Below are 26,728 nucleotides of genomic sequence, written 5' to 3'. Positions count from 1 at the left end.
AGTACTGTACCCACCTATTTTCCAACTGTGGCTGACCTTAGGTAACTGAACTGTAAGAGAGTGAAACTGTGGATAAGGGAAACTACTTAATATATAAAATATAATATAAAATATATAAAATTACACAACATTACTCATTCCTCCTAGTGTTTCATTCCTGGAAAGAGTCCCAAACATGGAATCACGATTTCTTTGTCATCTACCTTTGCCCAGTTTCTGCTGTTCAACCTCCATAGTAACTCAGGGCCCCTGGGGGCTCCTCTGGCCCGCCTCCCCAGGTACAAGAGAGCCTGCTCGGTGATGCTCCGGGAAGCTAGCTGGTCACAGTCATGAGGAATTCTAAGAGAGAGGGGTTGGCCTGGGAAGTGGGGGACAGAAACCCTCCTTTGAGATGCAGGGTTGAGGACAGAGATGACAAGACACATAAATGGGAAGCTCTGAGAAGAAGCCCGGGGGGTCTCTTGAGCCCACTTGTGGAAGGAGGATCAGCAGTGATTGAGTACTTGTGACACGTGCTTTACCGATGCTCCTGTGAGGCAGCATAGCTGTTACCCCGATTCCACAGGTTAGGAACTGAGACTGCGAAGTCTCACTAACTGTAAGGGATAAGAGTCAGGATTTGTACCAGGCTCTGACTCCTGAGCTGGAGGTCTTTACTTCCTCCTCTCCTTCATCCAACTAACCGCACACCTTGTTTGTGGACCCACCTTCCATCCCTTTTCTTTTCCGAATTCCTCTGCCCTACCCCTCAGCTTCTCCGGGTCTCAACTATCCCAGCCCACAGTTAGGAACCTTCTTTCCCCTCCTCCTTTTCTTTTCCAAGGTGGTTCTGTGGCCCTGGGGCTCAGCTCTGGAAAGAGCTCCTCCCCCTCCAGGAAAAGCACTTCTCCCCAGGCAGGGCGGTCAGTCCCCTCAGCGCACCTGCATGCACACACACCACCTCACAACCACACACTGCATGCAGACACACCACCTCACAACCACACACTGCATGCACACACACACACACCACAGCCACACACTGTGCACACACACACACCTCACAACCCACATACTGCATGCACACACACACCCACAAGCTGCGTGCTGCATACACAAGTCATACAGGAGATAAACTCAGAGTATCAGCCCCAAACAGACTCCATCTCTTGCTCAGTTGCTGTCATCCTAGACCTGTTTCTTTCACCACATTTCTATAATCTGCCAGGACCTGCAAGGAGAAGCATGGGGGGTTTTCTACCTAAGGCAGAAGGGCCTAGGAGCCAACTCCAGAAACTTCTGCCCTCCTTTCTTGTCAGAGAACAAGACTGGGACCAGCACCTGGACAAACTTCATATGCTGCAGCAGAAGAGGTAGGCTTCCCAGAAGGATTTGTGGCCCTACCGCCGTGATCATCAGACCTTCTGACCCACCTGGGCCTGCTTCCCGAACAGAGCACCCCAGAATTCAGTGCCAGCCACTCAGACACACCCTTTCCTTCCAGGCCACCCAATGACGGAATCCCAGCTGGCCCCTTTTAGTGGTGTGGAGGACGTGACTTTGGGCCACCCAGGGAAATCTTGAGGGTAGACCTAAGGACAGAGGCAAAATGACAGCCCAGGGGGAGTGAGAGGACCAAAAAGCACCAGAGGGAAGAAGCCAGGGTGTGTGGGATGGGGAGGGCAGGCAGAAGCAGGCTGCTGGAGAAGGGATGCCCTCCTGTGGGTGGTGGAAGCACGATGAGGAAACACCATTCATTTGAATGAAAGTGGATTGTGTGGGAAAGGGGAGGAGAGCTTTGTTTGGGGTAACACTGGGTGCTGACCAGTTGAGGAGGGCAGCCCAGGTGACACTGGAGGGTTCTGAGTTCAGTCCATCTGCCTTTTATTGAGTCTACTGTGTGCAGAGGGGTGCTAGGTCCCAATGACACAAAGATTGAATGAGACTTGTGCCTGCTCCTGGAGAGCTCTCAGTTCGGACAGGGCTAGCACACCTGCAGGTAAATCATTTCATGGCTTAGCCCTGAGGTCCAGTCCCAGGAAGAGCAGCTGGGGCAGGGACGAATCCTATGGGCAGCCTCCGCCTCCAAGTGTTTTGGGGCTTGCCTCCCGCCCAAGAGCTGCCTGAGGGGTGAGGTTGGTGAGCAGACATTAGCAGTCACAAAGGTCTCCCCTGTACTCCAGAAGATTCCTGTGCTTGGTTCAATGCCCTGCTGTCCTCGTCTTCAGATTCTTAATAATTTTGAACAAGGGGTCCTGCATTTGCAGGTTTACGTTGGGCCTGGTCCCAAGTCCCTCTGAGCCCTCATACCGGCAAGCCCTCTGCTTCCTCACCTCCCCATCCAATACCTGCAGTGGAATTTTCACCTTCCTGCTTTAGAGTGGGACCCCTGGGTCTCTGAGAAAGTGAGACTCCAGCCCAAATCTGGACCCTCTGCAGAGGGGCAGTGGGACTAGAGGGCCAGGGAGGCAAGGACTTTCTTTGTGCAGTGACCTCAGGATGGGGTTGAGTTTGCAATCTCAGCCCTGACCACTCTGGGCTGGTCAGGGACACTGGGCTCCCTGGGACTGATTCCCTGGGTGAGAAGGGGCAGGGAACTGACTCCTCACAATGGCCCTTCCTAGGAGCACTGCTCTAACAGGTAAACCCAGGCCCCAACTTTAGATTAAAAGCTTCTTCTTTAAATGAAAACACTTTGGCTGGGTGTGGTGGCTCACACCTGTAATCCCAGCACTTTGGGAGGCTGAGGTGGGTGGATCACCTGAGGTCAGGAGTTCGAGACTAGCCTGGCCAACATGGTGAAACCCTGTCTCTACCAAAAATAAAAAGTTAGTCAGGCATGGTAGTGGGAATCTGTAGTTCCAGCTACTTGGGAGGCTGAGGCAGGAGAATCGCTTGAACCTGGGAGGCGGAGGTTGCAGTGAGTTGAGATCACACCACTGCACTCCAGTCTGGGTGATAGAGTGAGACTCTGTCTCAAAAATAAATAAATAAATAAAATAAAAACACTTTTTCTCTCTGGCTCCTGGGGCTATTGAAACAGAAGGATTTGGAAGTGGGGAGGAGCCACTCATCGGCCTGTCCTTTCTGTTCTTCCCCCCACACCCTGTGCTTGCCTTTGGGGCCAATACACATATGTCTAGTTGGAGAGGCTCCAGCTTTATCTCTTGTTGGATTCAAATCTGGGTATGGTAGAAACAAAGATTAACAGAGGTCCTGTAGAATGAATATCTCAACCTGTTTTGCCTTGAGGCACCCAAATAAACAAGCTGTTTAGACCCTTGCATCTAAGGGTATCACACAGGAGAAAGAGATACCCTGTAACTCACCCCACAACTCTCCACCCCCTGCAGGGATCTGTATCTAAATAACCGGAGGAGGCTGGGCGCAGTGTAATCTCAGCACTTTGGGAGGCCGAGACGGGCGGATTGCCTGAGCTCAGGAGTTCGAGATCAGCCTGGTCAACATGGCAAAACCCCGTCTCTACTAAAAATACAAAAAATTAGCTGGGCGTGGTGGTGCGTGCCTGTAATCCCAGCTACTTGAGAGACTGAGGCACGAGAATTGCTTGAACCTGGGAGGCAGAGGCTGCAGTGAGCTGAGATCGTACCACTGCACTCCAGCCTGGGCAACAGAGCAAGACTCTGCCTCAAAAAAAAAAAAAGAAAAAAAAAACCCCCGAGGGAGTAGTCAGAACTTTAGTGCCTCACACATTTCACAAATTTCAAAATGCCTAAGAAAGATCTAGCAGTCGGCCCATCCCTCCTCCCTCTCTGTTTTGGTCTCCTAAACCCCCCTTGGTTAAAGACAGTAGGTTCAGCAGGCCCAGGAGCAGGGGGACCGCAGATGGAAGTGCCCTCTGTCCCGCTCTCCAACTATCCGGGATCTGAGACAGTTTCTCTGGTTAGATGAGTTCAGCCAAGCCTAGGGTCCTCTTCTCAGAGACTCTCACACCACTCTTTCCAGACCACAGGTTGTCTTCCTATTAATTCTTCCCCTCCAGCAGAGTTTCAAGGGCCATCCTCACAGGAGAATCACCATGAAGTGAATTGCAAGGAAGGCCCTGGGGCTGACCCTTGCCCAAGTCCACCCTTGGTCATTCGAGTCCAGTAGGCACTTCTTTCCAATTTGTCACTGCACACTGTGTGAGTCACATTGGTCTTAAAGAATGTCTCAGATCCCCTTTGCCCTTGGCCTCATTCTGCTCTGACTGTCTCCTCCAAACTCACGTTCACCTTTCCCCAGGATTCTAGAGTCTCCACTGCTTCGAGCAGCCAAGGAAAATGACCTGTCTGTTCTTAGGCAACTTCTACTGGACCGCACCTGTGACGTTCGACAAAGAGGTGGGATCTGGATTTAATGGGATGGAGGTGGGAGCAGAAGCACCTACCCCTCCTCCCCAAGACTTCGACTTTGTGAAATGGGGCCTTGGAGGGTGTCTCTGGAGCCTGAGGCCCCTTCCTCAAGGGAATCTGAAAAGTGTCTAACATTTCTGTCTTACTCCACTCCAGGAGCCCTGGGGGAGACGGCACTGCACATAGCAGCCCTCTATGACAACTTGGAGGCAGCCTTGGTGCTGATGGAGGCTGCCCCAGAGTTGGTCTTTGAGCCCACCACATGTGAGGCTTTTGCAGGTAAGGAGGCTACACAGTAATTGAAGGCAGAAGCTTTGAGATGGAGGGTGTGCTGTTGTCTCTTAAAATTGGCTTCTGAAGGATGGGTTGGGGTGGGGTGATAGAGGGTCAGGAGAACAGGCTCAGTTGAGTTGGGAGAAATGCAAAGGTCCTGGTCTTGGCTTTTACCAATCTGTGGCTTCCTTTAGCATTTCCTTTCAATCCTCCCACAGTCCCTGTAGGACCTATCTCAATTTCTTTCTCTCATAGCAACACGAGAACGATTGTATTCATAGCAATCCCCTACTGGCTCCCAATAACTAAGGGGTAGGTCAATGAGCAGGGCAGCCTGAAGGACAAATTGCTCTCAGTCCCAGGCCACCCTGCCAAGCCCGGGGCACAAGTCTATGCAAAGATCTATCAGGAACCTCCTGAGAGGGATGGTGGGGGATGCTGTGTCCCTGAGAGAACTGGGAACAGAGGCAGACCCCTGATGATGGCTGTCTCTGGGCCAGGTCAGACTGCACTGCACATCGCTGTTGTGAACCAGAACGTGAACCTGGTGCGAGCCCTGCTCACCCGCAGGGCCAGTGTCTCTGCCAGAGCCACAGGCACTGCCTTCTGCCATAGTCCCCGCAACCTCATCTATTTTGGTGAGAGCAGGGTTGGGCTTGGAGGATGGTTGGCTGGAGAGGCGGGCAAGGCAGAAGGAGGCCAGGGCAGGAGGTTCCTGCCTTCAGCTCCATCTGTTGGGCAGCTGGGATGGGCAGCCCTTCTAGGGCTTAATTAAGCCAGAGGCCAATTCCCCCGATGATCATTCCTCTGGTTCTGCTGGAGGAGTGTCCCTCAGCCTAGAGCTGAGATGTGGGGGATGAGGAGGAGGCCATTACTTGGGGGAGACTGCCCACCCCATCCTGCCATCCTGCACTCTCCTGCCATGGATCTCTCTGTGTCCACAGGGGAGCACCCTTTGTCCTTTGCTGCCTGTGTGAACAGCGAGGAGATCGTGCGGCTCCTCATTGAGCATGGAGCCGACATCCGGGCCCAGGACTCCCTGGGTAAGAGCTGGGATGGGGAGGGGAGCTGAGATGCTGCAGGGAGTGAGGGGCAGGGTGAGGAGAGGGACTGGGACCTTCAGGAAGACCCCAGGGTGGGGATGGGGACATCAGGGACTTTAGGCCAGTGGCCACATGATACCCTGTGTCCTCCCCAGGAAACACAGTGTTACACATCCTCATCCTCCAGCCCAACAAAACCTTTGCCTGCCAGATGTACAACTTGCTGCTGTCCTACGATAGACATGGGGACCACATGCAGCCCCTGGACCTCGTGCCCAATCACCAGGGTCTCACCCCCTTCAAGCTGGCTGCAGTGGAGGGTAACACTGTGGTGAGAGACACTCCCCATCCCTGAGGTGTCTTTCTAATGACCCTCAACCTACCCCCTGGCCCTGGGAGAAACAGAGGTGAAGGATCCACCTTTCTCTAAAATCCCTTTTCCCCAAACTCCTCAAAGGGATGGTGGTCCCTTGCTTCCTATTCCATCACTGAAATCTTCAGCCTCATGTTCCTTGGCTCAAGAGGATTTGAGAACCTCATGTTAACGCATGTGCTATGGTAACCCAAAGCTCTAGCTTCCTTTGCCTCTTTTCTTCTTTCTGAGCTTTCTGGGGTTTTGGAGAAGGAAAGATGACAAAAAAAGAGGAAGCTTGTAGATGCAGAGGTTTGTTGATTCCCACTGTCTGTCTCAAGGGGTGGGCAACTGGCTCCATGCAATGGAGTTGTTCCCTTTGACCACCTTCTCACACGTTGGCCCCCTCACTCATCCTGGTGGTCTCACAGATGTTCCAGCACCTGATGCAGAAGCGGAGGCACATCCAGTGGACATATGGACCCCTGACCTCCATTCTCTACGACCTCACAGAGATCGACTCCTGGGGAGAGGAACTGTCCTTCCTAGAGCTTGTGGTCTCCTCTGATAAACGAGAGGTATGGATGCCAAGGAGGATCAGGGCTGTCATGTGAGGGAATTTAGTGTTTGTGCAGATTCTGTCCACTTACTAAGATCCTGGGCCCAAGGCACTTCCCAGCCTTATAATAGGTGGAGATGAGAATAGTCTCCTGGGACCTGGGGAAAAGTCCAATGCACACTCCTCTCCTGAATCCCCTGTCTCTCTGCTTAGCTCTAGTCCCTTCTACCTACCTTTCTCATTCTAACATTTCAGATGAGAAACTCCAAATAAGAGTTGTTTCCTCATATTCATTCATTGGTTCAGCATTGATATGGTTTGCATTTGTGTCCAAATGCAAAAATTTCATGTCGAATTGTAATCCGCAGTGTTGGAGAAGGGGCCTGGTGGGAGGTGATTGGATCTTGGGGGCAGACTTCCCTCTTGATGCTCTCGTGATAGTGAGTTTTCACAAGATCTGGTTGTTTAAAAGTGCATGGCACTCCGCCTGCTCTCTCTTCCTCCTGCCTCGGCCATGTAGGATGTGCCTGCTTTCTCCTTGGCCTTTTTCCCTGATTGTACATTTCCTCAGGCCTCTCCAGAACCTGTACAGCCTGCAGAACCATGAGCCAATTAAACCTTTTTTATTTATAAATTACCCATTGCCAGGTAGTTCTTTATAGTAATGTGAGAATGGACTCTTGCAAGCATATTGAACACCTGCTGTGTGTCAGGCACTACACAAGAAACAAACAATACAGAAATAAATACAACACAGTTCCTGTTCATCAGCTTCCTCAATTCTCAGTCCCTGCCCTGAATAATTGCAACAGACTATGACATATACCATAATAGTTGTGTGTACCATGTATGCAGACAGCCACATTGAGGTAGAGTTAATTTGGCTTGGATAGACCAGAGAAGATGTCACAGAGGAAATGCTGGGGCTGGATCTTCAAGGAAGAATTGGGAGTCACCAAGAAGATGAGGAAAAAAAGAGCTTTTTAGAGAGGGAGCAACATGTAGACCATTCAACAATGCTGGGTTGAGTGATGTGCGGGAAAGGAAAATTTGTTGAAGACTGCAGTAGAGAGGAGAAAAGACTTTCAGGTTCCAGGACACTCCATGAGAGTGCCAAGATATGGTTTTTGCTTTTTATCTGCCATGTGAGAATTTCCCAGGAACTTTTACAGAGCCAGAAAACATGAATGATTATTAATACTAACGAATAGAAGAAAAGTTGAGTGGCCAATTTGTGAGATCTTCCTCAGAAAATATCCCTGGAAACAGACACACCTTGAGCAGGATTTCTTAGGTATTGAAAGCACAATCCCACTGTGTGGATATCGCCACCACACATCCTTGGTCTTTGATTTAAGCTATTCTCAATATTCTCCAGCAGGTTTCATACATGTCTTGGGTCACTTGCTTTTTTCCTCCGTAAGTCTTCCTTTCTAGCCCCCTTTCACATCCTTCACTACCTTCAGCTGTAGTTCAGAAGACCTAGACTCCTGCCTTGGGACCTAGACTCCTGCCTTAGGACAAAAATAGAGGCTTTCTGACTGGGGATCCTTCAGCTTCCTGCCCTACACTGCCAGGCATGTCTGGGAACTGCCCACTGTCTCTCTTCTCCCCTCCAGCTTCAATAGAAAAGGTATTCATGCTGTTAATGGCGAATCACTCTACTGCGCTTTGAATCTGCCTCTTTCTAATTTCTCAGATGCCTCCTCCCATCCATCATCCCCTCTCCTGTGTATCTTTAACATCTCACTGGCTGCTTATATCAGAGCACCATCCCACCCTGCCACATCCTACTGCCTGTAACCTCCATTGCTTCTTTCCAGCCCAACAATACTTCTAGAGCAAATCTGATCACTTCCCTGCTTGAACTCCTCTGTTGCTTTCTGTTATATTTAGAAAAAAACAAAAATACAAACTTCCTACCTTGGCATTTACAATGCATGATGATCTGGCCCTTTTCTTCCTCAGTCATTATCATTTCTGACTACCACTCCCAGTAGATTCTCCCCTCTCCCCAACCACATCTCAACTGCAAATGGGCAATGGTTTCTCGGACTTTCCTGACCTGGCAACTGCTGCTACCTTATGGTATGATCTTTCCTAACTCTCCCTTTACTCAACTAACTACTACTCATCCTTTAAATCCTCTTTGGTGCTATGGTGCCTTGTGGTTACTGCTATAATCGTTTACCTGTATCACTAGCACAAGGCCCAGCCATATGCGAGAAATATACTAGTTGTCCGTCAAAGAAGTGACTGATGAGCTGAATGAATGATAGTTGCCGCCCTGCCTCTTCTGGTACCCAGTGGGATAAACAACATCCTTCTGTGTTGGTCATCCCAAGTTTCACTCTACTTCCATGCCAGGCTCGCCAAATTCTGGAACAGACCCCAGTGAAGGAGCTGGTGAGCTTCAAGTGGAACAAGTATGGCCGGCCGTACTTCTGCATCCTGGCTGCGTTGTACCTGCTCTACATGATCTGCTTCACTACGTGCTGCGTCTACCGCCCCCTTAAGTTTCGTGGTGGCAACCGCACTCATTCTCGAGACATCACCATCCTCCAGCAAAAACTACTACAGGTGATTCTCCTTGGAAGGGGATGAAAGGGAATTGCATCCTGGGGTGATGGTGCTGGAAATGAAGCCGTGTTGTTCAGGGACAATGCCACCTTCTGGGTTCCAGCAGGTTTAGGCTCCTAAACACCCAGGTAGAAATTAGACATGAGACCAAGAGGCCAGAGATGGGGTTTAATGAGCACAAGAGCATTTGTCCAGGGAGCTGTGGATTTTCTCACACAAACTTTGAAAGCGTGCTTGGCATGAGTAAGCCTGTGCTTTTGTGAATTTTTTTGGTAATTTACAAAAAGGATCAGGGTTTTGTAGTGGGATGTTCAAGGTAAACTCTATTGCTCCAAGGAGGAAAATTGTGCTCTAAGTCCGTTTCTGAGTCCATCTTTGTTGTGTTGGGGCAACACAAACAGCCCTGCTGGCCTGCATCCTCTTCTGTGTGCTGTCTGTATGGGCCCATGGGAATAATGTGTCAGCTGTCTGACTGCCTTTCAGACACTCTGCAGAAGGATGTCTGGATTGGGTATCAGGTTGAAGTAAATACTCTCTGAGGCTCCATTTATTGTTGTGGGCTTGCCATTCTGTGTTGCGGTGGCCAAGGGAAAACTAGGGTGAGGAAGAGGACTTATTAGAGGTACAGAGTAAATACAGAAATCTGCTGTTGAAGAAAGTAAACCCTCCTTTTAGTGCAACACAAAGGGTAAACTCTAATGAGCACTTCTGAATATACATATTGAACAAATATAGCTACATTTGGGGAGTTGACTCTTTGTGGATTACTAAAATTTTTGTCCTGGTGAGCTGAAAATACACAGAAGGTGATGTAGGTATGTAGCAGAAAGCAAAAGACCAGGAAAAAGAATTTTGCAAAGCAAGTGAGAGCTAAGTGATTGGAGATTTATCTCAATGCAGGAGAGAACAGTCATAGGTATAGATCAGCCTGGACTAGGAAGCAGGGTAGTTTGGGTCAGAAAGAGAATTTAAACTTTCTATAGCAAAGAAGCAAAAACCCTGAGTTGGTTTAGACCAAAGACAGCAGTATGCACAGAGAACAGGGCAAAGAGCCCCAATGAACCCTATGACAGGCAGAGACACTCCATCTCTCCTGTTTCTAGAATTGCATATACACACACACACACACACACACACACACACACACAGGCTATATATATATAGGCTCTCTCTCTCTCTCTATATATATATATATATGCAGTGTGTCGTGTGTCCAGATCCACTGCCTCTCAGCAAGTAGGGCTTGCTGCCTGGGGAAGACAAGCCTGAATGTGTTAGAGATGCTGGAAGCAGTTGTGCTCCATACATCTCAGTCTAGGCACAGAAGTTGTCCCTGGCATGGAGACATGAGGGAAATAAGGACAGTTAGGAGATGGCAAGTGGAGGGAGGAATAATTAGAAATTGAGAAAACACAAATAAGGTGGGGATTGCTGGACTTTTCCAGTGCTCCTGGCTCTATATCCTCAGATGTGTCTTCTCCAACCTTCCTTTGTCTCAAACTTACTTGGAGATTTTCTGCATTTTCAATGTAGACAGGACTCTGGGTTAAAAGGTGGGCAATGCTGAGCCACTGATGACCAAAAATCTCCTTCCTGTGTGTCTCTATCTCTTTGGGACGGGGATTGTTATGTACAAACACATTTCTTTTATCCAGATATTCTATATTTAAAAGATCACCTCCTTTGCTTCAGGACTCAGAAGCATAATTATAGCTGAACATCTGACCCATCCTTCTTTCTTTCTCTCTTCTGCCTTTCTTCGTGTACCTTGGCATTTTTACCCTTTTGCTTTCTGCTTCAGTGAAAGCCACTTCAGCTCAAAGAGAAGACTTTGGACTTTCAGATATTCTTTTCTTGGTGGAGAAGTGGGTGGGTAAGAGGACTGAGAATGCTGCTGGAACGGGTTAGATAACAAAGAACGTTAGTGAAAAGTCCCTATGCTTTGAGCCCTGGACCTGATTTATGGGATGACTATGTTCTTCTTATTCAGTAGTAAGCCCATTTAGATTAGATCTGGGGCTTCTAAACTTATCATCATGATTTGAAAGATTCTGTTTTCACAGTGCACCAGATTTGTTAAATAATAGGAAATTCCTTTTTTTTTTTCCTGCTGTTTTCTTACTTGAAAGTCTTAGAAAAAATGAAAACGCACAAATACAGTGTCTTGATTTGACGCATGCAATTGTTGACATATTCGTTAGCTGGTGGAGCTTTTTCTTAGATGAATGAATACTTTACTGTCCAATTATATTAATAACTCTGGGGTCACAGGGATCTGAGTCACTTCAGGACTTCCTCTGCAGATCTCTTGGGATCTGTGGAAATCACTGGGCTCCAGGACCCCTAAGATCCTTTCTAGTTTAATATCTGGGATTTTATGAGACTAGTGCAACATCACCATGTCAGAACAGATGAGAGAAGACAAATTCCTCTGTATAAGGTAACAAAAACTACACTAAAGCTGATGTTTGTAAAGCTGGAGTTAGTTTATTTCTGTCCAATTTGGGGGACATCTTAATGACTCTAAGGTACCTCGTTGCTCAGCCGTTAAAGTTCTGCTTTACTAGAGATTTCCCAGAACTCTATTAATTTGAGTTAACTTCTATCTCCATATATTTCTACTTGGTTTAGACAGAGCAGCATGAACTGTAGTACTAGTTCTCTTAGATTTCCAGGTGAGTAAAATGTTCAAAGTCCAAGAGTCCAGCAGCTCAGGTTTTAGCCCTAACTCTGAAATTTAATAGTTGTTTGACCTTAGGAAAATCTTACTTCGTGCTAGATCTGTGATTTTTAACCCAGACTGCACGCTAGAAACCTAGGAAGCTAGTAAAATAACTAGGCTACACCCTAGACCTAATAAGTTAGAATGTCTGAAGCTGACGCTCTGGCCTCAGTATTTTTAAGAAACTCTTTGAGTGAGCCAAATGTTCTACCAGGGTTGAGAACCCCTGGCTTCCATCTTTGAGGTCAGTGCAGCTCTGCCTTTCCAGTCCTAGGCCCACCACTCTGGTCATTTAGATTCCTGGAGTACTGTTCAGTAGGTGGTTCAAATTTCTTGTCACATCTCTTTTTTGACTTTTGAAAAAGATTCTCTTCAGCACTCCTTTGTTTTTCTCTTTCCCAGAAATATTTTGCTAATCCATTAATTAAATAAACTATTATTGAGAGCTTCATGCAGGCCAAACAACTGTTTCAGGTGATGGAAATTCAACAACCATAGTCTGAGCAAAACACACATAATCTCTGCTTTCTTGGAGTCTACAGACTGGTTTATATTAATCAAATGATCATACAAATAGATACTTCATTATAATCTGTGACTGTTGGCATCAATGTTATTTTTTTCTTATAATGAGAAAAGCACAGAGTGGGAAAAAACAACTTATAGCAGGGGCCTGGTCCCTCTGGGAGGCCAGACACTGCTTCTGAGAAAGATGACTGAGCTGAGATCTAGGTATGAATTCAACGTGAAAAGAGAGTTCTAGACAGAAAGAATGCATATTCAAAGGCCTCAAGGCAGGAATAACCTCGCCAAAGTCTAGGAACTGAAAGAAGATTCACTAGAGCACAGGGAGCTGGGGTGGGTACCTCCAGGTGAGGTTGTCCAGACAGATCCTTCCCAATTTATGTAGAGTCTTAAAGGCCATGCTGAGGATTTTACACTTTATCCCCAGGGTAATGGGAAGTCAGAAGGATTTTAAACAGGGGAACTTACTTGCATGGTGAATAACAGATGTGGGGGGTGGTAGGAAGGACATAGGGAGACCAGTCAGGAGGCTATTACAGTTTAGCAAGCAAAAAATAATGGTGGCTGACGCCTGTAATCCCAGCACGTATTAAAGTGGCCTTATTAAAATGTGGATTCTGACAGTAAGGCTGGGTGGGACCTGAGACTTGGCATTTCCAGTAAGCTGCCAGGGGAGGCCAATGTTGTAATTCTGTGGACCATATTTTGAGTGACAAAGCATTATTCTATCATTTAATCTTCGTAGAAATCCTAACAAGTAAATACAATCATCACCACTTTAAAGATGGTGAATCTGAGGTCAAGAGAGGTTAAATACTTTGGCAAAGACACTGAGCTAGCAAGGGCAGCACTGGGATTGGGCTGCAGGTCTGCTTCCTTTCAGAATCCTCACCTTTACACACCAGACAAGGCCATTTCTCCCTCCAGAGTGATGTGCTAGGTCCCAGTCTTCTCTCTTGGCTAGCCAGGGCTTGCCACACTCACTTGTATTTACACATCTCATCTTTTCCTGTCAAGATTAGAGGCACTTGAGAAGTGCTGTGGGAGGGGATCAGATATAGAAGGATTCCCACCCCCAGATACTGAGCTACTGGCTCTTCTCCAGTTTTGATAATTGGCACTATTTTTTGATGGGGTTAACCTACTGGCATATAAGGCAAGTCATAATTCTGTGGGAATGGGTGAAGACTCTTCAGAAGAAAGGGGTAATCTCCCAAGCCAATCCCCCTGAGAAAATGCAGAGACCGGGACATGAAATTAACCCTTGGAAGGCAGTTTGACTTACATGGGAACCAGATCTCTCTCTCTCTTTATGGCCCAGTGGTTCTCAACTTGGGGTACACATCCAAAACACTTACAGAACTTTTCAAGAAAATGCCAGGTTCTTGCTCCAAATTAACCCAGGGTCGGCCTGGACATGTGTGTTGTGACAAAGATTTACCACTTGATTCTGATGGGCTGGTTAGGAACTCATGTCCAGTTAGGGAATTGGAGAAGCTCTTCATAAGAGCTAGCAGAGCTTTCTCTGAGAACTTCATTCCTTCGCAAGTCTGGGATCGTGGGAAGGAAAAAGGTCTAGAGCTGGGCTTGACAACTTGTTCTGGGGCCTTCCCACTTCCCACTGGGGCGGCCTATGTTCCCCATCCTTTCCTCATGGTACATCCCTGGCCCTTACGACCCAGTAGTGCCCCAGGCATTGCTGTGCCCACTCCTTCTGAGCATTCCCTTCAAGGCAATGAACTCAGCTGGCTGGGAAGTGAGAGCAAATCTCATTAGGACAATTCTCAGTGATGTATAAATGCCAGCCTGTGTAGGGGATTTGGTTGTTGATAGCTCCTTAAATTGCAAACCATGTTGTGGAGTAAAAAATTCCAGTCATTGTTAGATGATATTTATTTTTACAGGGGTGGATTGGAGTATTTTCTGTGTGCATTGTTAGCCAGGCCTGCTTAGGTGACCTTGATCTAGGAGTCTGAAAATTTCAGAAAAGCGCAATTAGTTATCATTATTTTCCTGTTAGGCCTCCAGATAGGTCTCTCCATCCCTGCTTCTTGTCCTCCTTACCACCCTTCTGCATCTCTTAGGCAGTGCTCAGCTTGCACCTGCTGTCTCCTCTCTCCTTTTTCTCCTTCCTTCTTTCCTTTCTTACCAATTGAGTGCCTACCACATTGTGGGCATTTGTGGATAAAAAGTAGGAGGGAGGCATCCCTGCCCTCAGGAAGCTCTAAGACTACTGGTGAGACATGGGGTACCCAGACACTTTCAGTGTGATGAGAGAGGGCTGTCAATACGCAGCAGCTCCACATGTCCCAGGAGAGACACATGACCTGGGCATGGAGGGGCAGGAAAGGAGGCCCAGGAGGAGTGTTGGCCTGACCTGAGTCTTGAGGCATCAGTGAGGATAAGCCAGGTCAACATGGTGGAGGAAGGCATTCTGACAAAGTGGCACAGCCTGCGCAGAGTCCCGACTTAGCAACCCAGAACCCCAATAGCTCAATGTGGCTGGAGCTCACACAGGGTATGAGGACACAGGGCAGGGGCCATAGTGGTGAGGATTTTGTACATCCCGTTTGGTACTCTGGTTTTATTTTTTACATTCTTATCTCACATTGAGCTTTCCTAATTAAAAGAAAATGATGTACATCGTGCTCATGACTTACAAATCAAGTGGCAGATCTGATAGCGAGCAACCGCGTCCTGGACAACCCCTCCTTCTCACCCATGTCTTACTCACGGAGGACAACCAGTTTTTCTTTCTTTTAGCTCTTCCTTCCTGCATCACCTCTGCATCCCTGGAATCAAATGCTTCTATCTCTAATTGCTAATCAAATCTAGACCTTATATAGTGAATTTCTATGATGATAAAGATTAAAGAGCACCCTCCACTGCCACCTCTCCTGCATTTCTATTCTGAAGGCATTGGGGAGCTAGCAATGATGTTAAACAGAGAAGTCTCAGGATGATATCTCTGTTTCAGAAAGATCAATTCAGAAGCATTGTGGGGGGTGGGTTGAAAAAGCGGAAATAGATGTAGGGTAAACTAGATGGTAGATGGCATAGGTTTGCCCTAAGGCAGTAGTTCTGTTAACCAAGGAAAAGGAAAACATGTCAGAGAGAACTGGGAACTGAACGAGTAGGACTGGAGAATGGGTGCTCTGATAATTTACTTTGCCAAACATAACCAGGAAACAGTGTTTTCATAAGGACCCTAAATCTAGAGAGTTGTGAATCAGCATCTCAATCTAGAAAAAAAAAAAAAAAAGTCTTGAATGCAATTTCCAAAGAATAGAATTTTAAAAATTAAAAGAAACATCCATTACCAGTTTGGGCTTAGGATTTAATTCTAGGGGTGCAAGGTGGTTAATTAAAAGGTAAGCCTATTTTCACTTCAATTTCATGCCCCTTTCCATCTCTGAAATACTGAAATCTTCCTTACCTTTGCAAAGAGTATCTATTCTAAAGCAAGAGCTAACGTTATATATCAGTGTGAAACACTGGAGTTGCCCAGAAAATCTAAAGAAAATCAAAGTGCTTTAAAAGCCCACTATCATCATTATTTCTATTGCAACTTTTACACACATATATTATTTTTGTTTTCCAGAGACAGTAGTTTACAAAACAAAGCAAACAAAACCCTACAGAAGGGTTTGTATTCTGGTCTTGGAGAACAGCAAGGAAGGGGGCTCTCAGGAGTCTGTGGCACTTTGCAGCCTGGTTTAAGGATAAGGACCCCAGGGACAGAGTGCTGGAGGTAGCTTCTCTAGGTCAGTCAGATCCCAGGTAATGCAGAGGCAAAAAATTGGGGTTTCTGAACACCTCCATTATGCCCTAGTGAATTTGTGCAGGGGAATGTGTACTTGTAAAGAAATCTGTTGAACTGGTGAGAGGAAGCCCCAGCAGGAGAATTTGGTGGCCAAAATTGTCCCCAGCATTAGAGGGTTTCATTTTCATCTCCTGAAGGAATGGCTGCTGTGACTCCTGGCTGGCTTCTAGGGGCGCCCTGATCTTCCTAGCTCTCCTCGCCAACTTACGTGTAGTTCTTTTCTTCTTGAGGCAAGAAAAGATTGGTAGCATTTTTTCAGACATATTGAAGCAAGACACAACATTTTAAAAATAATAATTTTTTACAGACACATATATGGCATAGATGTAGTTATTTCTATATTTAATGTTATTTTGTTTCTAAAGTAATGTATTTGTTATTTATCCTCCTACTCACTACCTGACTCTGTGAAGGAGTAGGCATGTTTTACACTAAAAGACAGATGCTATAGAAACATTAAAATAAAGAAAAAGAACACAGTCCATGAACTGAATTTCAGGAGAGAAGAGAAGGAATTCAAAGATAGTTGCTAGAGCGGAGGACAAAAACAAAACAAACAAAACAAAACAAAAACTCTGAAATTCTTTGGAAGCAAGTAAAAAAAGAAATTTTCTATTATATGATAAAATAAAATTTACTAGTTTCTCAAGAGAGAGACATGTCAGAAAAGCTTACAGAGCATACAATTTTTTAAGCCAAAAAAAAAAAAAAGTGTTGACTGATGTCTGGTCACAGGTTGTTAGACCACAGAGATCTACACACACACAGACAGAAGCTTCTGTCCTAGTGTCTCTTGGTTCCCTATGTCAAAAGCGCTGCCTCTCACTGGACAGGTGAGTGTGCTGCTGCAGTAGCGTCTGGAGAGATGCTTACAGGTTCCAGCTGATTAGCAGAGCAGGGATAATTGCTGTTCCTTATGCTAACAAGGGATCACATTCTCCCCAGCTTAAATCATCAGCTTTCCTGCTGGCCCCAGGGGATTCTCAACTCCTTTCTTGGGTGCACTATTAGGAGATGTGACCTTGGACAACAGAGCTCCCAAAAGTCAAAAGGCTGCTTGCATGTGTTGAAATTATTTGTGCAATATCATGTGGGAATTCTCTATATGTGAACACAGTTTTCTAGAAAGAAGGTATACAGTTTTTATTATGTTTTCAAGTGAGCTCATAACTTCAAAAAGATAAGGATAATTAATGTAGGATCCTAGCACTACATCTGTGATATTGCATAAGTTTCACCATGAAGTAGCATGCATTGAAGTAGGGTGGTCTTCATTCCACCTTGACCCTTGGACTGTACCTTCTACAACTACTGCTCAGGATAGGCAGGGACCCTTCCTCATAGTGTCTCTAGCCCCTTTTCTGCTCTTTTCTGTAATGTCAAATCATAATAAAACCACAGTGAATATATCTATAGTGCTTTATGATTTATAAAGTTCATGCAAATATATCATTAATGTAAGCTTCACAATGACTCTGGGAAGTAAGCACTGTAGCCTCCATTTTACAGATGAGGAACCTCAAGTTCAGAGATTTTTCCATGAATGGTTCAAGGTCTCACTAGAGGTAGTAGATTTTGGGCCCGTGAGGGAACCTCAATTCTGTGATATGTTTACAGTGTATTCTTCCCACTGGGAGCCATGATGAGTTTGGAAAAGGTGGACTTTCCACATAGCTGAAACCATCCCAAGCCACTAATACCTCTTTCTGTTGGCTCACTTGATGCTCTGAAATATGTTCTCAGCTGCTCAGTAAATACATCATAAATTTCTGCTTACAAGCATCTATAGAAAAGGCGGTTTTGCTAGATGGTAGCTCAAGACATTAGCATATGTGACGTCTATTAAACCTTGGATACATAGACTCCTGTCCTGGTCACAGAGTTACCCACAATGGCAAGTACAATGGGGGTGGGGTGATGCTGGTGGGAAGGGGAGCTTTCCTTTATTGTGGATGGACTTTAGCAGCTTTCAATCACTTGCACAAAAGGATTTGACTCTTTGCCAGTCAGAAAGCACTTCTGAATTTCCCCACATAGGAGGCCTATGAGACACATGAAGATATCATCAGGCTGGTGGGCGAGCTGGTGAGCGTCATTGGGGCTGTGATCATCCTGCTCCTAGAGGTGAGGTGCAGGTGGGGTCCAAGCTAAGCCCATCCCATCTAAGGCCCAGACTGAACCGCAGTCCACATTGTCTTTTTGTTTTGCTGTCCTTTCCCCAGATCCCAGACATCTTCAGGGTCGGTGCCTCTCGCTATTTTGGACAGACGATTCTTGGGGGGCCATTCCATGTCATCATGTGAGTATCCCCTCATTCCAGCCCCCTGCCTTTCCTTGCCAGAATCTTTTCCTGTCTCCAGTTCACTCTCTGATATCTAGGCCTTGGGTCACTCTCACTCCAAGGACTTCTCTCCAGTGGACTTGTAGGTGTAACTGTATGTGTGTTTTAGGTGTAAAGACGAAGCCTGAGTGTGTGGGTGCCACCCCAGTCACCACTGTGCTGTAGGGACCTAGAATAGCTCCAGCTTGTCTCTCACTCCCTGCTGTCTGCTCCCCCCAGCATCACCTATGCCTCCCTGGTGCTGGTGACCATGGCGATGCGGCTCACCAACACCAATGGGGAGGTGGTGCCCATGTCCTTTGCCCTGGTGCTGGGCTGGTGCAGTGTCATGTACTTTGCTCGAGGATTCCAGATGCTGGGTCCTTTCACCATCATGATCCAGAAGGTCAGTGCTTTCCCAAAGCTTCCTCTGCCTCAGGCACAAGACCTTCCCAGACAGAGGGATGGAGGTAGAGTGGGGCTGGTGGAACTATGGGAGCCTCCTGATCTGTTAGCGTTAGCTCCTCAGAGGCAGTGGAAAAGGAATCATCCCACCCTTTCTCCCTTCTCTGTTTCCTGCAGATGATTTTTGGAGACCTAATGCGTTTCTGCTGGCTGATGGCTGTGGTTATCTTGGGATTTGCCTCTGGTAAGGCACCATTCCCTCTTCTACTACAGCAGCAGATCCAGTTCTCCAGAAAGTTCACTCTCATTCTTGCTCTCAGTTCTCATTTGCACTTCATTTTGCTTTTTTTTTTTTTTTTTTTCCTGTTGGAAGGTGAGTCTAAAAGCACACCCATATTTATAGACCAGGGGCCACTCAGGTTGGCGTAGGAAGGTAAAGTCATGTGTTCAGGGCCAATAACATTCATGTTCACTAACTGCCTTGCAAGATCTTTAAAGGAGAGACAGAAAAAGACTTTTGGTGAGAATAGGGCATTAAACAGGAAAGACTGGCCAGTCATGGATCTCAGAAAACCATGTGAACAAACAGAGATAGTGCCATGCTTAACTCTCCCATGTTTACAATTCAGAAGAGGAAACATAAAGCACTCAACAACATATAACTTGCTTTTTTTCTATATGTAGTCATTTAAACTTGAGAAAAAATATGAAAGAATTAGAAACAGGAGATGCAGAAAAACAGTTGGACAGTTTGAAGAATGACAGAGAAAACAAAAAAGAAGAGTTGTGAAGAGAGACTGTGAGAACAGGGACACACAGGCACCCAGTCAAGAAACAGCCAGTGAAAGTGCCAGGGAGCAAAAGAAAGGAACAGCACAGCAGGAAAACACAGGCAGGTGGAGAGCCAGAGGGAAGGAGAGGGTGGGTGGAGGAACAGAAGAGAGTCCTTAGGGAGGGGCAGAAAGAGGAAGGCCCAGGTCTGAAAGCAAAAGGCCAGTAGCTCAAATTCAGTCCTCAGTGTCTGCAACTGATCATCTATTAGATAAGAAGAGTCACTACATGAGCTTTAAGAGTCCCTCCCATCTCTAAAAAGCAGTGACTCAGTGCAGAGGACTCCATTACTATCCTCAGGAATTTCCCGTTCAATGGGGATTCCCACAAAACAACAGACCAACAAAAACAACAACAAAACAAACAACAACAACAGCAACAACAACAAAACCCCCACCAAAATCTGAAATGTGAAAGAGTAAAACGATGGCTTTCTGCCTGTTTGGAGTTTTCCACCCCAAGCCCTTATGTACCCTTTCCTCCCACTCCTTGGCCATCTACATCTATACATAACACAGATTACAAAATGAGGTGATGGTCGCAGAGTGGCTTTCTGCAGATGTCCTCTATCCAGAGCTCTCCAAATGATCACTTCTTGGTCATCGCACTTGCTTTTCTCTTAAATAAATAAGGAGGCAATGCTTTGTCATAGACCTTGTTTCTGCTCTCAGAATCACCTTGTGCTTCAGCTCCTTATGCAGAGAGGAGGCTTTCAAGCAGTCTAGTGCTGTCCTGAAGTTCCATTACGCTCACTGCTATCCAGTAGGCTCCACCCTGAGCAGAAATCCGTTTCCTATGTTGGTTCAGGTTCACTCAGGGAATGTCAGAGTGATGGAGGGTTATTTAGAGGCCATCAAGATAAAAAGGGGCTCTTCTTTTAGCCTGTTCATGTGTTCTGTTGTTTAAAAATTGTTGAAGATTCCATGCATTCTTATAATAACTTGCCTTTTAAGTATTTGGTTTTCTAAAATGTAAAAACCAGTTAGGTGACCTATTATCCATTATCCATACAAACACACACACTGCACACACATACAATTTTGTTGTTGTTAAATGACTATTACCATGACCATTACCCAGAGTGGTGAACTTAATCATAGGACATCTTAGGGTTAGACAGTTCCACAGGAAACTACGTTTATTAGTATGTAATTATCTGTGCAAGTGTGCAAGTGTATTTAGATATACATATATATCAGAGATAGAGTAAGTGCTAACCATGTCCATGCTTATTGTGATAACTCCATTATCCAATCTCCATGTCTCTTCCTGGGCGGAGCAGCGTTCTATATCATTTTCCAGACAGAGGACCCAACCAGTTTGGGGCAGTTCTATGACTACCCCATGGCACTGTTCAGCACCTTCGAGCTTTTTCTCACTGTTATTGATGCTCCTGCCAACTACGATGTGGACTTGCCCTTCATGTTCAGCGTTGTCAACTTCGCCTTCGCCATCATTGCCACACTGCTCATGCTCAACCTGTTCATCGCCATGATGGGTGACACCCACTGGAGGGTGGCCCAGGAGCGGGATGAGCTCTGGAGGGCCCAGGTAAGTTTATTTGTGTTAGTCTTGCTAAGAGGCAGGGGATGGAGAGAAAAATCAAAGTGGAAAATGTTATGGTGAATCATTCTTAAAAAAGTCACAGAAAAACTCAATGAGGCTGTCACCTCAACAGAGGTTTGCATAAAACTGAGGTACATGTGGATAAATGGAAGGGACAGAAGGAGGATTAAATGGAGGATAGTGGCAAGAAGTGGGGTTGTTGCTTACAGGTGAAAAGTAGACCTAGGAGTGATCCTGGAGTCCAGTAGGAACTAGAAGTGACCTTGTTCTGGTATATTCCAGTTTTCAATTTGGACCTTATCTTCTCTTTGCTTCTATAAATCCCTGTTTCTCTATGAACTTTTCTTTATATCATCATAGACCGACAAATATTAGAATTGGAAGTGACCCTCATTGGCCCTCAAGTTGACCTCCTACTTAACATAATAATCATTTATTGATCCGAAGGTCATTCAATATCTTCTTTAATACTGATTAGGACTTTATTATCTTTTAAATTCAGGTAGAGGTTTGGAGGAAGGGAGTTTTCCCATATTTTTAAAGATTTTGTTATTAGACATTCATGTTGCATTGAGCTAAAATCTATCTTCTTAAAATTTCATTCTTTGGCCCCAGTCTTTCCCTCTCATATAACACAGAACACATTCTTCCATATAAGCACCATTCAAATATTTGAATATAGCCATCATTTTTCCCTTAGACTTTTCATTCATTTAATGATGATCATTTAGACCCTGCTACATGTTGGCAAACACCTAGGAGCTAGGGACATGAGCATTAACACAACAGATACCATCTATGCCCTCACGGAGCTGACGGTTTAGTTGGAAAGACAGGCATGAAGTGAATGACTTCACAAAAAGCTGTAAAATTACAGCAGCAAAAGTGCCATAGAGAATGTAAGGTGCTAGGAAGAGGATGCAACAGAGGAATTGAACTGGGAGGTGAAGACGTGCTTTCCTGAGGGAGCAACATTTAAGATGAGAACCCAAAGGTGAGCAAGAACTAGCTAGTTAAAAGGAAGGAGGGAAAAGGATGCAGGTCAAGGTTAGTAGCAATTAGGACTCTTGGCTACAGGGACAGAAAATCAAACTCAAACAGACTTTTAGATTTTTAAACGGGGAGGAGGATGTGTTAGTCTTCGTAAATGAGAAGTTTAGAGAATTAAACTAACTTTAGAAGTATCTGGCCAGAATGCAGATCCACATCTTATACATTACATCCATTCCTCTGTTCGACTCTCTTTTGACCTCTCTTCTAAGGCAAGCTCTCCCATCGTGTTTGTGAGATCACTTCTAGAAGCTCCAAACTCCAAAAAGAATGAGGACCTGCATTGCAATATGCAGCTCTAAGGGCCCCACTCATGTTGTGTTCTGTGAGGCTCCTGGTGCCAGGCAAAACTGTAGGCTTTAAAAGAACATCTTTCCCTCTGCCAATTCCTTCCATGTTCCATCTCATGGGAACACATTTGGGTCATAGGCACATCATTGAATCTAAGGAAAGACCAAGGACTAGATAGTGGAGGTGTTGGTGATGGTGGTGGCGGGGAGGTTTGGGGGAAAATAAATTAATTAAGCGGAACTGTGTGAAGCCCAATGCACTGAAACCAATGCACTGAAACCCACTCAAACCAATGCACTGAAAGTGATGAGGGAGCAATTCCCTAAATGAAAACTGGGTGCTGTTACCTGAGGAAGGACGGGGCTGCATGATGGCTCAGGAAGAACAATAAACATTCCTTTCAAGGCAAAGAAGAACAGCTATCCAGGGTAAGAGCACAGAATGACTGGAAGTCCTGGGCTAGGAGGGAACTTGGTGCAATTAACAAACTGAAAGAAGTGTGGAGTAATGAGGAAGACAGGGAGTAGAAAAATGTGAGGTGAATAATTTGCTATTTTGAAGATTGCCACTCCTTCAATTAGGAAGCCTTCCTGGTTCTGATCTATTCTGATTGGACCCTTTTGTTCATGCTCTAATAGATCATGGTTCCTTTGAAACTAGAATAGTCCCCAATATGATTGGAGCAATGCGGTACAAAGCGGGACCTTGACTTTGCTTACTTGGACATAATGCTAAGGGCATGTAAAGCAGAGTCAGGTTGTTTAGTAAATATACAAATGGCCCTTATTAAGCCTGTGATCAGCTGGCACACCCACATCTTTGTTCTATGACTCACTTATCTAAGCTTCCTAAATGTAAATGTAGGACCTTAGATTTGGTTTACTTAAATTTCTTGTTAATGATTTTACACCAGCATTCCAACCTAGTGATATCATTTTATATTGCTTCTGTTGCCCCACTTATTACATATCCCTCCCAGTTTTGTGTCACAGGCATATTTGATAAGCTTGTTTTCCACGTTTCATCTAAGTAATTAATGAGGGCTGAGCAAAGGACAGAACGTGTGGTGGACTTGCTACCAGAAATTTCCCTGCCAACTTTGCAGTCATTAATCAACCCGTTTCCTTCTTAAGATATGGATATTTAATTTGCTGAAAATTCCCTGAACAGTAACAGTATCAATTCATCCCCAAGATCACAGAGATTCTATTTAATCATTTTATTTAAATCAAGATAATTGGTCCATGGCTTTTATATGAGAAACAAATTGAGATTAGTTTGGAGTGACTCATTTTCCATGAGTCTGAATAGTAACGTAAGGGTCACTATTTTATTCAAAACACTCACAAAAAATCCTCTCTCATTTCTTGATGAGTGAAACTGGTTTCACGGTGCCTGGCACAGGCTGTGGGGTGAATAGGTGGCTGTTCTCACTACTGACCTCTAGTGTCCTATCTCACTGGTTGCCTTTGGTTCCCTTTGTCAGTGGCCTCCGTGCCTCTTTGAACCTCATGGCTCTTTCAGAGTTTTTCCTGTACCTCTTGCCTCCTTCCAGGTCGTGGCCACCACAGTGATGCTGGAACGGAAGCTGCCTCGCTGCCTGTGGCCTCGCTCCGGGATCTGTGGGTGCGAGTACGGGCTAGGGGACCACTGGTTCCTGCGGTGAGTGACTGTGTGCACATGCAAAACTGCAGATATGTATAAGGCCACGGAAGCAAGGGTGACCGACAGGTGTCCTGGAGCCTGCATTAGCTTGTCTAGGGGAGGGGGCTGGAGCTGAAGTGGAGGGGTAGGAAGAATGCTGTGTGTACCTCAGGGCAGCCACGTGTAAAAGGTTGTGTGCATGTGTCCATGCTCAGACGTCAGCATGGGTTACCAGACTTGCTGTCACCTTGTTCTGAGCTGACCTTCATTTTCAGTGTACTTTTGGCTTGGATCTAACTTCCTCCTTCATATTCTGCCCTCATCTCCTGGCGTGATCCTCCTCTCTCCTCAAATTTACTTCCTGAATTGCATCTCATCATCCTCGTGACACACTTATCTATTAGTTGGCTCTGTTTTCTTTCACATTCCCATGTATTAGTAACACACACACACACACACACACACCTGTGTGCGTCCTACCACCCTGCAAGCCCTGATTGCTCAGCCTCGATTATCTCTATCCCAGGTTAGCCTGCCCTCCAGTGACCTCCCTTCACCTGATCCGAGATACTCTTCCTGTTTCAACTCTGCTCCCTTCTTTCTCCTTCCCTCTTGACCCTGCTTTCTAAATGTTCGCCTCTACTTGTCCCCTGCCCATCTCTCCCCACCTGGACTGAGTCCTTTCCCCTTTCCCCTCATCAGGGTTGAGAACCGCAATGATCAGAATCCTCTGCGAGTGCTTCGCTATGTGGAAGCGTTCAAGAACTCAGACAAGGAGGATGACCAGGAGCATCCATCTGAGAAACAGCCCTCTGGGGCTGAGAGTGGGACTCTAGCCAGAGCCTCCCTGGCTCTTCCAAATTCCTCCCTATCCCGGACCACGTCCCAGAGCAGCAGTCACCGAGGCTGGGAGATCCTTCGTCAACACACCCTGGGGCACTTGAATCTTGGACTGAACCTTAGTGAGGGGGATGGGGAGGAGGTCTACCATTTCTGATTAGCATCGCTGTCACTCTTGACCTTACTCCAGGTTGGCCTGGGGACGGGGACAGAGACGGAGACCTCTGCCTATGCAAGTGTCTAACTTCTGTGCCTGTTAATCATGGGAGGGGGGGAAAGAACAATCCCGAAGGGGCCATATCTCACATTTCACATCAGAATTTTGGCAATGGGCAATGGTCTTCTGTTGTCTCACATATTTTCTGGGTTCTTGGAAGTCCCACATCTCAGGAAAAAGGAGGTTGGCAATTAAAGATATGAGGTAAGGATGCTAGATTAATGTCAGGACCATTTCTCTTCTGCCCCACGCAGACCCTAGAAAGTAGTAAGCTGTGAGGCTTTTCTGGCTTCCCAGGGCTTATGTGGGAAGAGCCAGGCATGGCATAGAGGTTGTTGCCCTTCTTTTTTCCCCAACCTCCTGTAGGTCTCTCTCCCCACTTAGCAACCAAACCCCAACTGCAATAAAATAGTCTCCTTATTCTTGCCTTCTTTAATTTTTTATTGGGGCACAATACATGTCACATAAAATTTACCATATTATCCATTTTTAGATGTGCCACTCAGTGGCATTAAGTACATTCACATTGTTGCGTAACCATCACCATTATTCATTTATGGAACATTTTCATCATTCCGAACTGCAACTCTAATCCCCATTGAACAATAACTCTCCAGCTATCTCTCTGCCCCGGCCCCTGATAACCAATATTCTGCTTTCTTTCTATGAATTAACTATTCTAGGCATCTTATGTAAGTGGGATTCTGCAATCTTAGTCCAAAATCTGCGACAGTTTATTTATTTATTCATCTACCAATGGACATTTGAGTTTTTCTACCTTTTGGCTGTTGTGAATAATGCTGCTATGAATATGGTATACAAATATCTGTTCAAGTTTCTACTTTCAAATACTATGGGCATACACCTAAAAATGGAATTGCTAGACAATTCTTATGTTTAATTTTATAAGGAACTGCCATACTGGTTTTCACAATAGCTTTCACCATTTTACATTCCCTTCTAATGGGTGTGAAGTGGTTTCACATTGTAGTTTTGATTTGCCTTTCCCTAATGACTAATGATACTGAACATGTTTTTATGCACCTATTTATTGGACATTTATATATCTTCTTTGGAGAAATGTCTTTTCGGTTTATTTGTCCATTTTCGAATTAGGTTTTTGTTGTTGTTGAATTGTCTTATCTTTGCTCTTTGAGACTCACAGTCTGAAGTGTTTGCATCCTGTTGTATGTATGGCAAATTAGGCCTATATTTGAATAGCCTAATCCTTTTCCAGGACCCTCCTGCTCTGTTCCTAGCAGTTAATCATCCTCCTGCCAGGAGGCAACAAGCTCCTGCTTGGTCTCCTGACATAGCCATCCTCCATTCTCATCCCCTTTTCCCCACACTGAG

The 26,728-nt window shown here is 45.7% G+C and overlaps 1 protein-coding gene across 1 annotated transcript; it reads left to right on the top strand.

Moving 5' to 3' along the window:
• The first annotated feature begins 967 nt into the window (after positions 1-967).
• On the top strand, positions 968-26,136 carry TRPV5 (transient receptor potential cation channel subfamily V member 5). Its single transcript, XM_025380742.1, has 15 exons — positions 968-1,352; positions 4,225-4,322; positions 4,491-4,613; positions 5,108-5,245; positions 5,552-5,650; positions 5,806-5,981; positions 6,434-6,580; positions 8,929-9,141; positions 18,249-18,335; positions 18,434-18,510; positions 18,772-18,937; positions 19,114-19,180; positions 21,050-21,318; positions 24,230-24,336; positions 25,021-26,136. Exons 1-15 carry the CDS (start codon positions 1,225-1,227, stop codon positions 25,313-25,315), a joined length of 2,190 nt encoding a protein of 729 aa, XP_025236527.1. The 5' UTR covers positions 968-1,224; the 3' UTR covers positions 25,316-26,136.
• The last annotated feature ends 592 nt before the right edge of the window (positions 26,137-26,728 follow it).

This window comes from Theropithecus gelada, chromosome 3 (assembly GCF_003255815.1).
Source record: "Theropithecus gelada isolate Dixy chromosome 3, Tgel_1.0, whole genome shotgun sequence".
In the NCBI taxonomy this organism is placed as follows: Eukaryota; Metazoa; Chordata; class Mammalia; order Primates; family Cercopithecidae; genus Theropithecus; species Theropithecus gelada.
The sequence above is the reverse complement of the archived record's forward strand: the minus strand, read 5'-3'. Positions and strand labels throughout refer to the sequence as shown.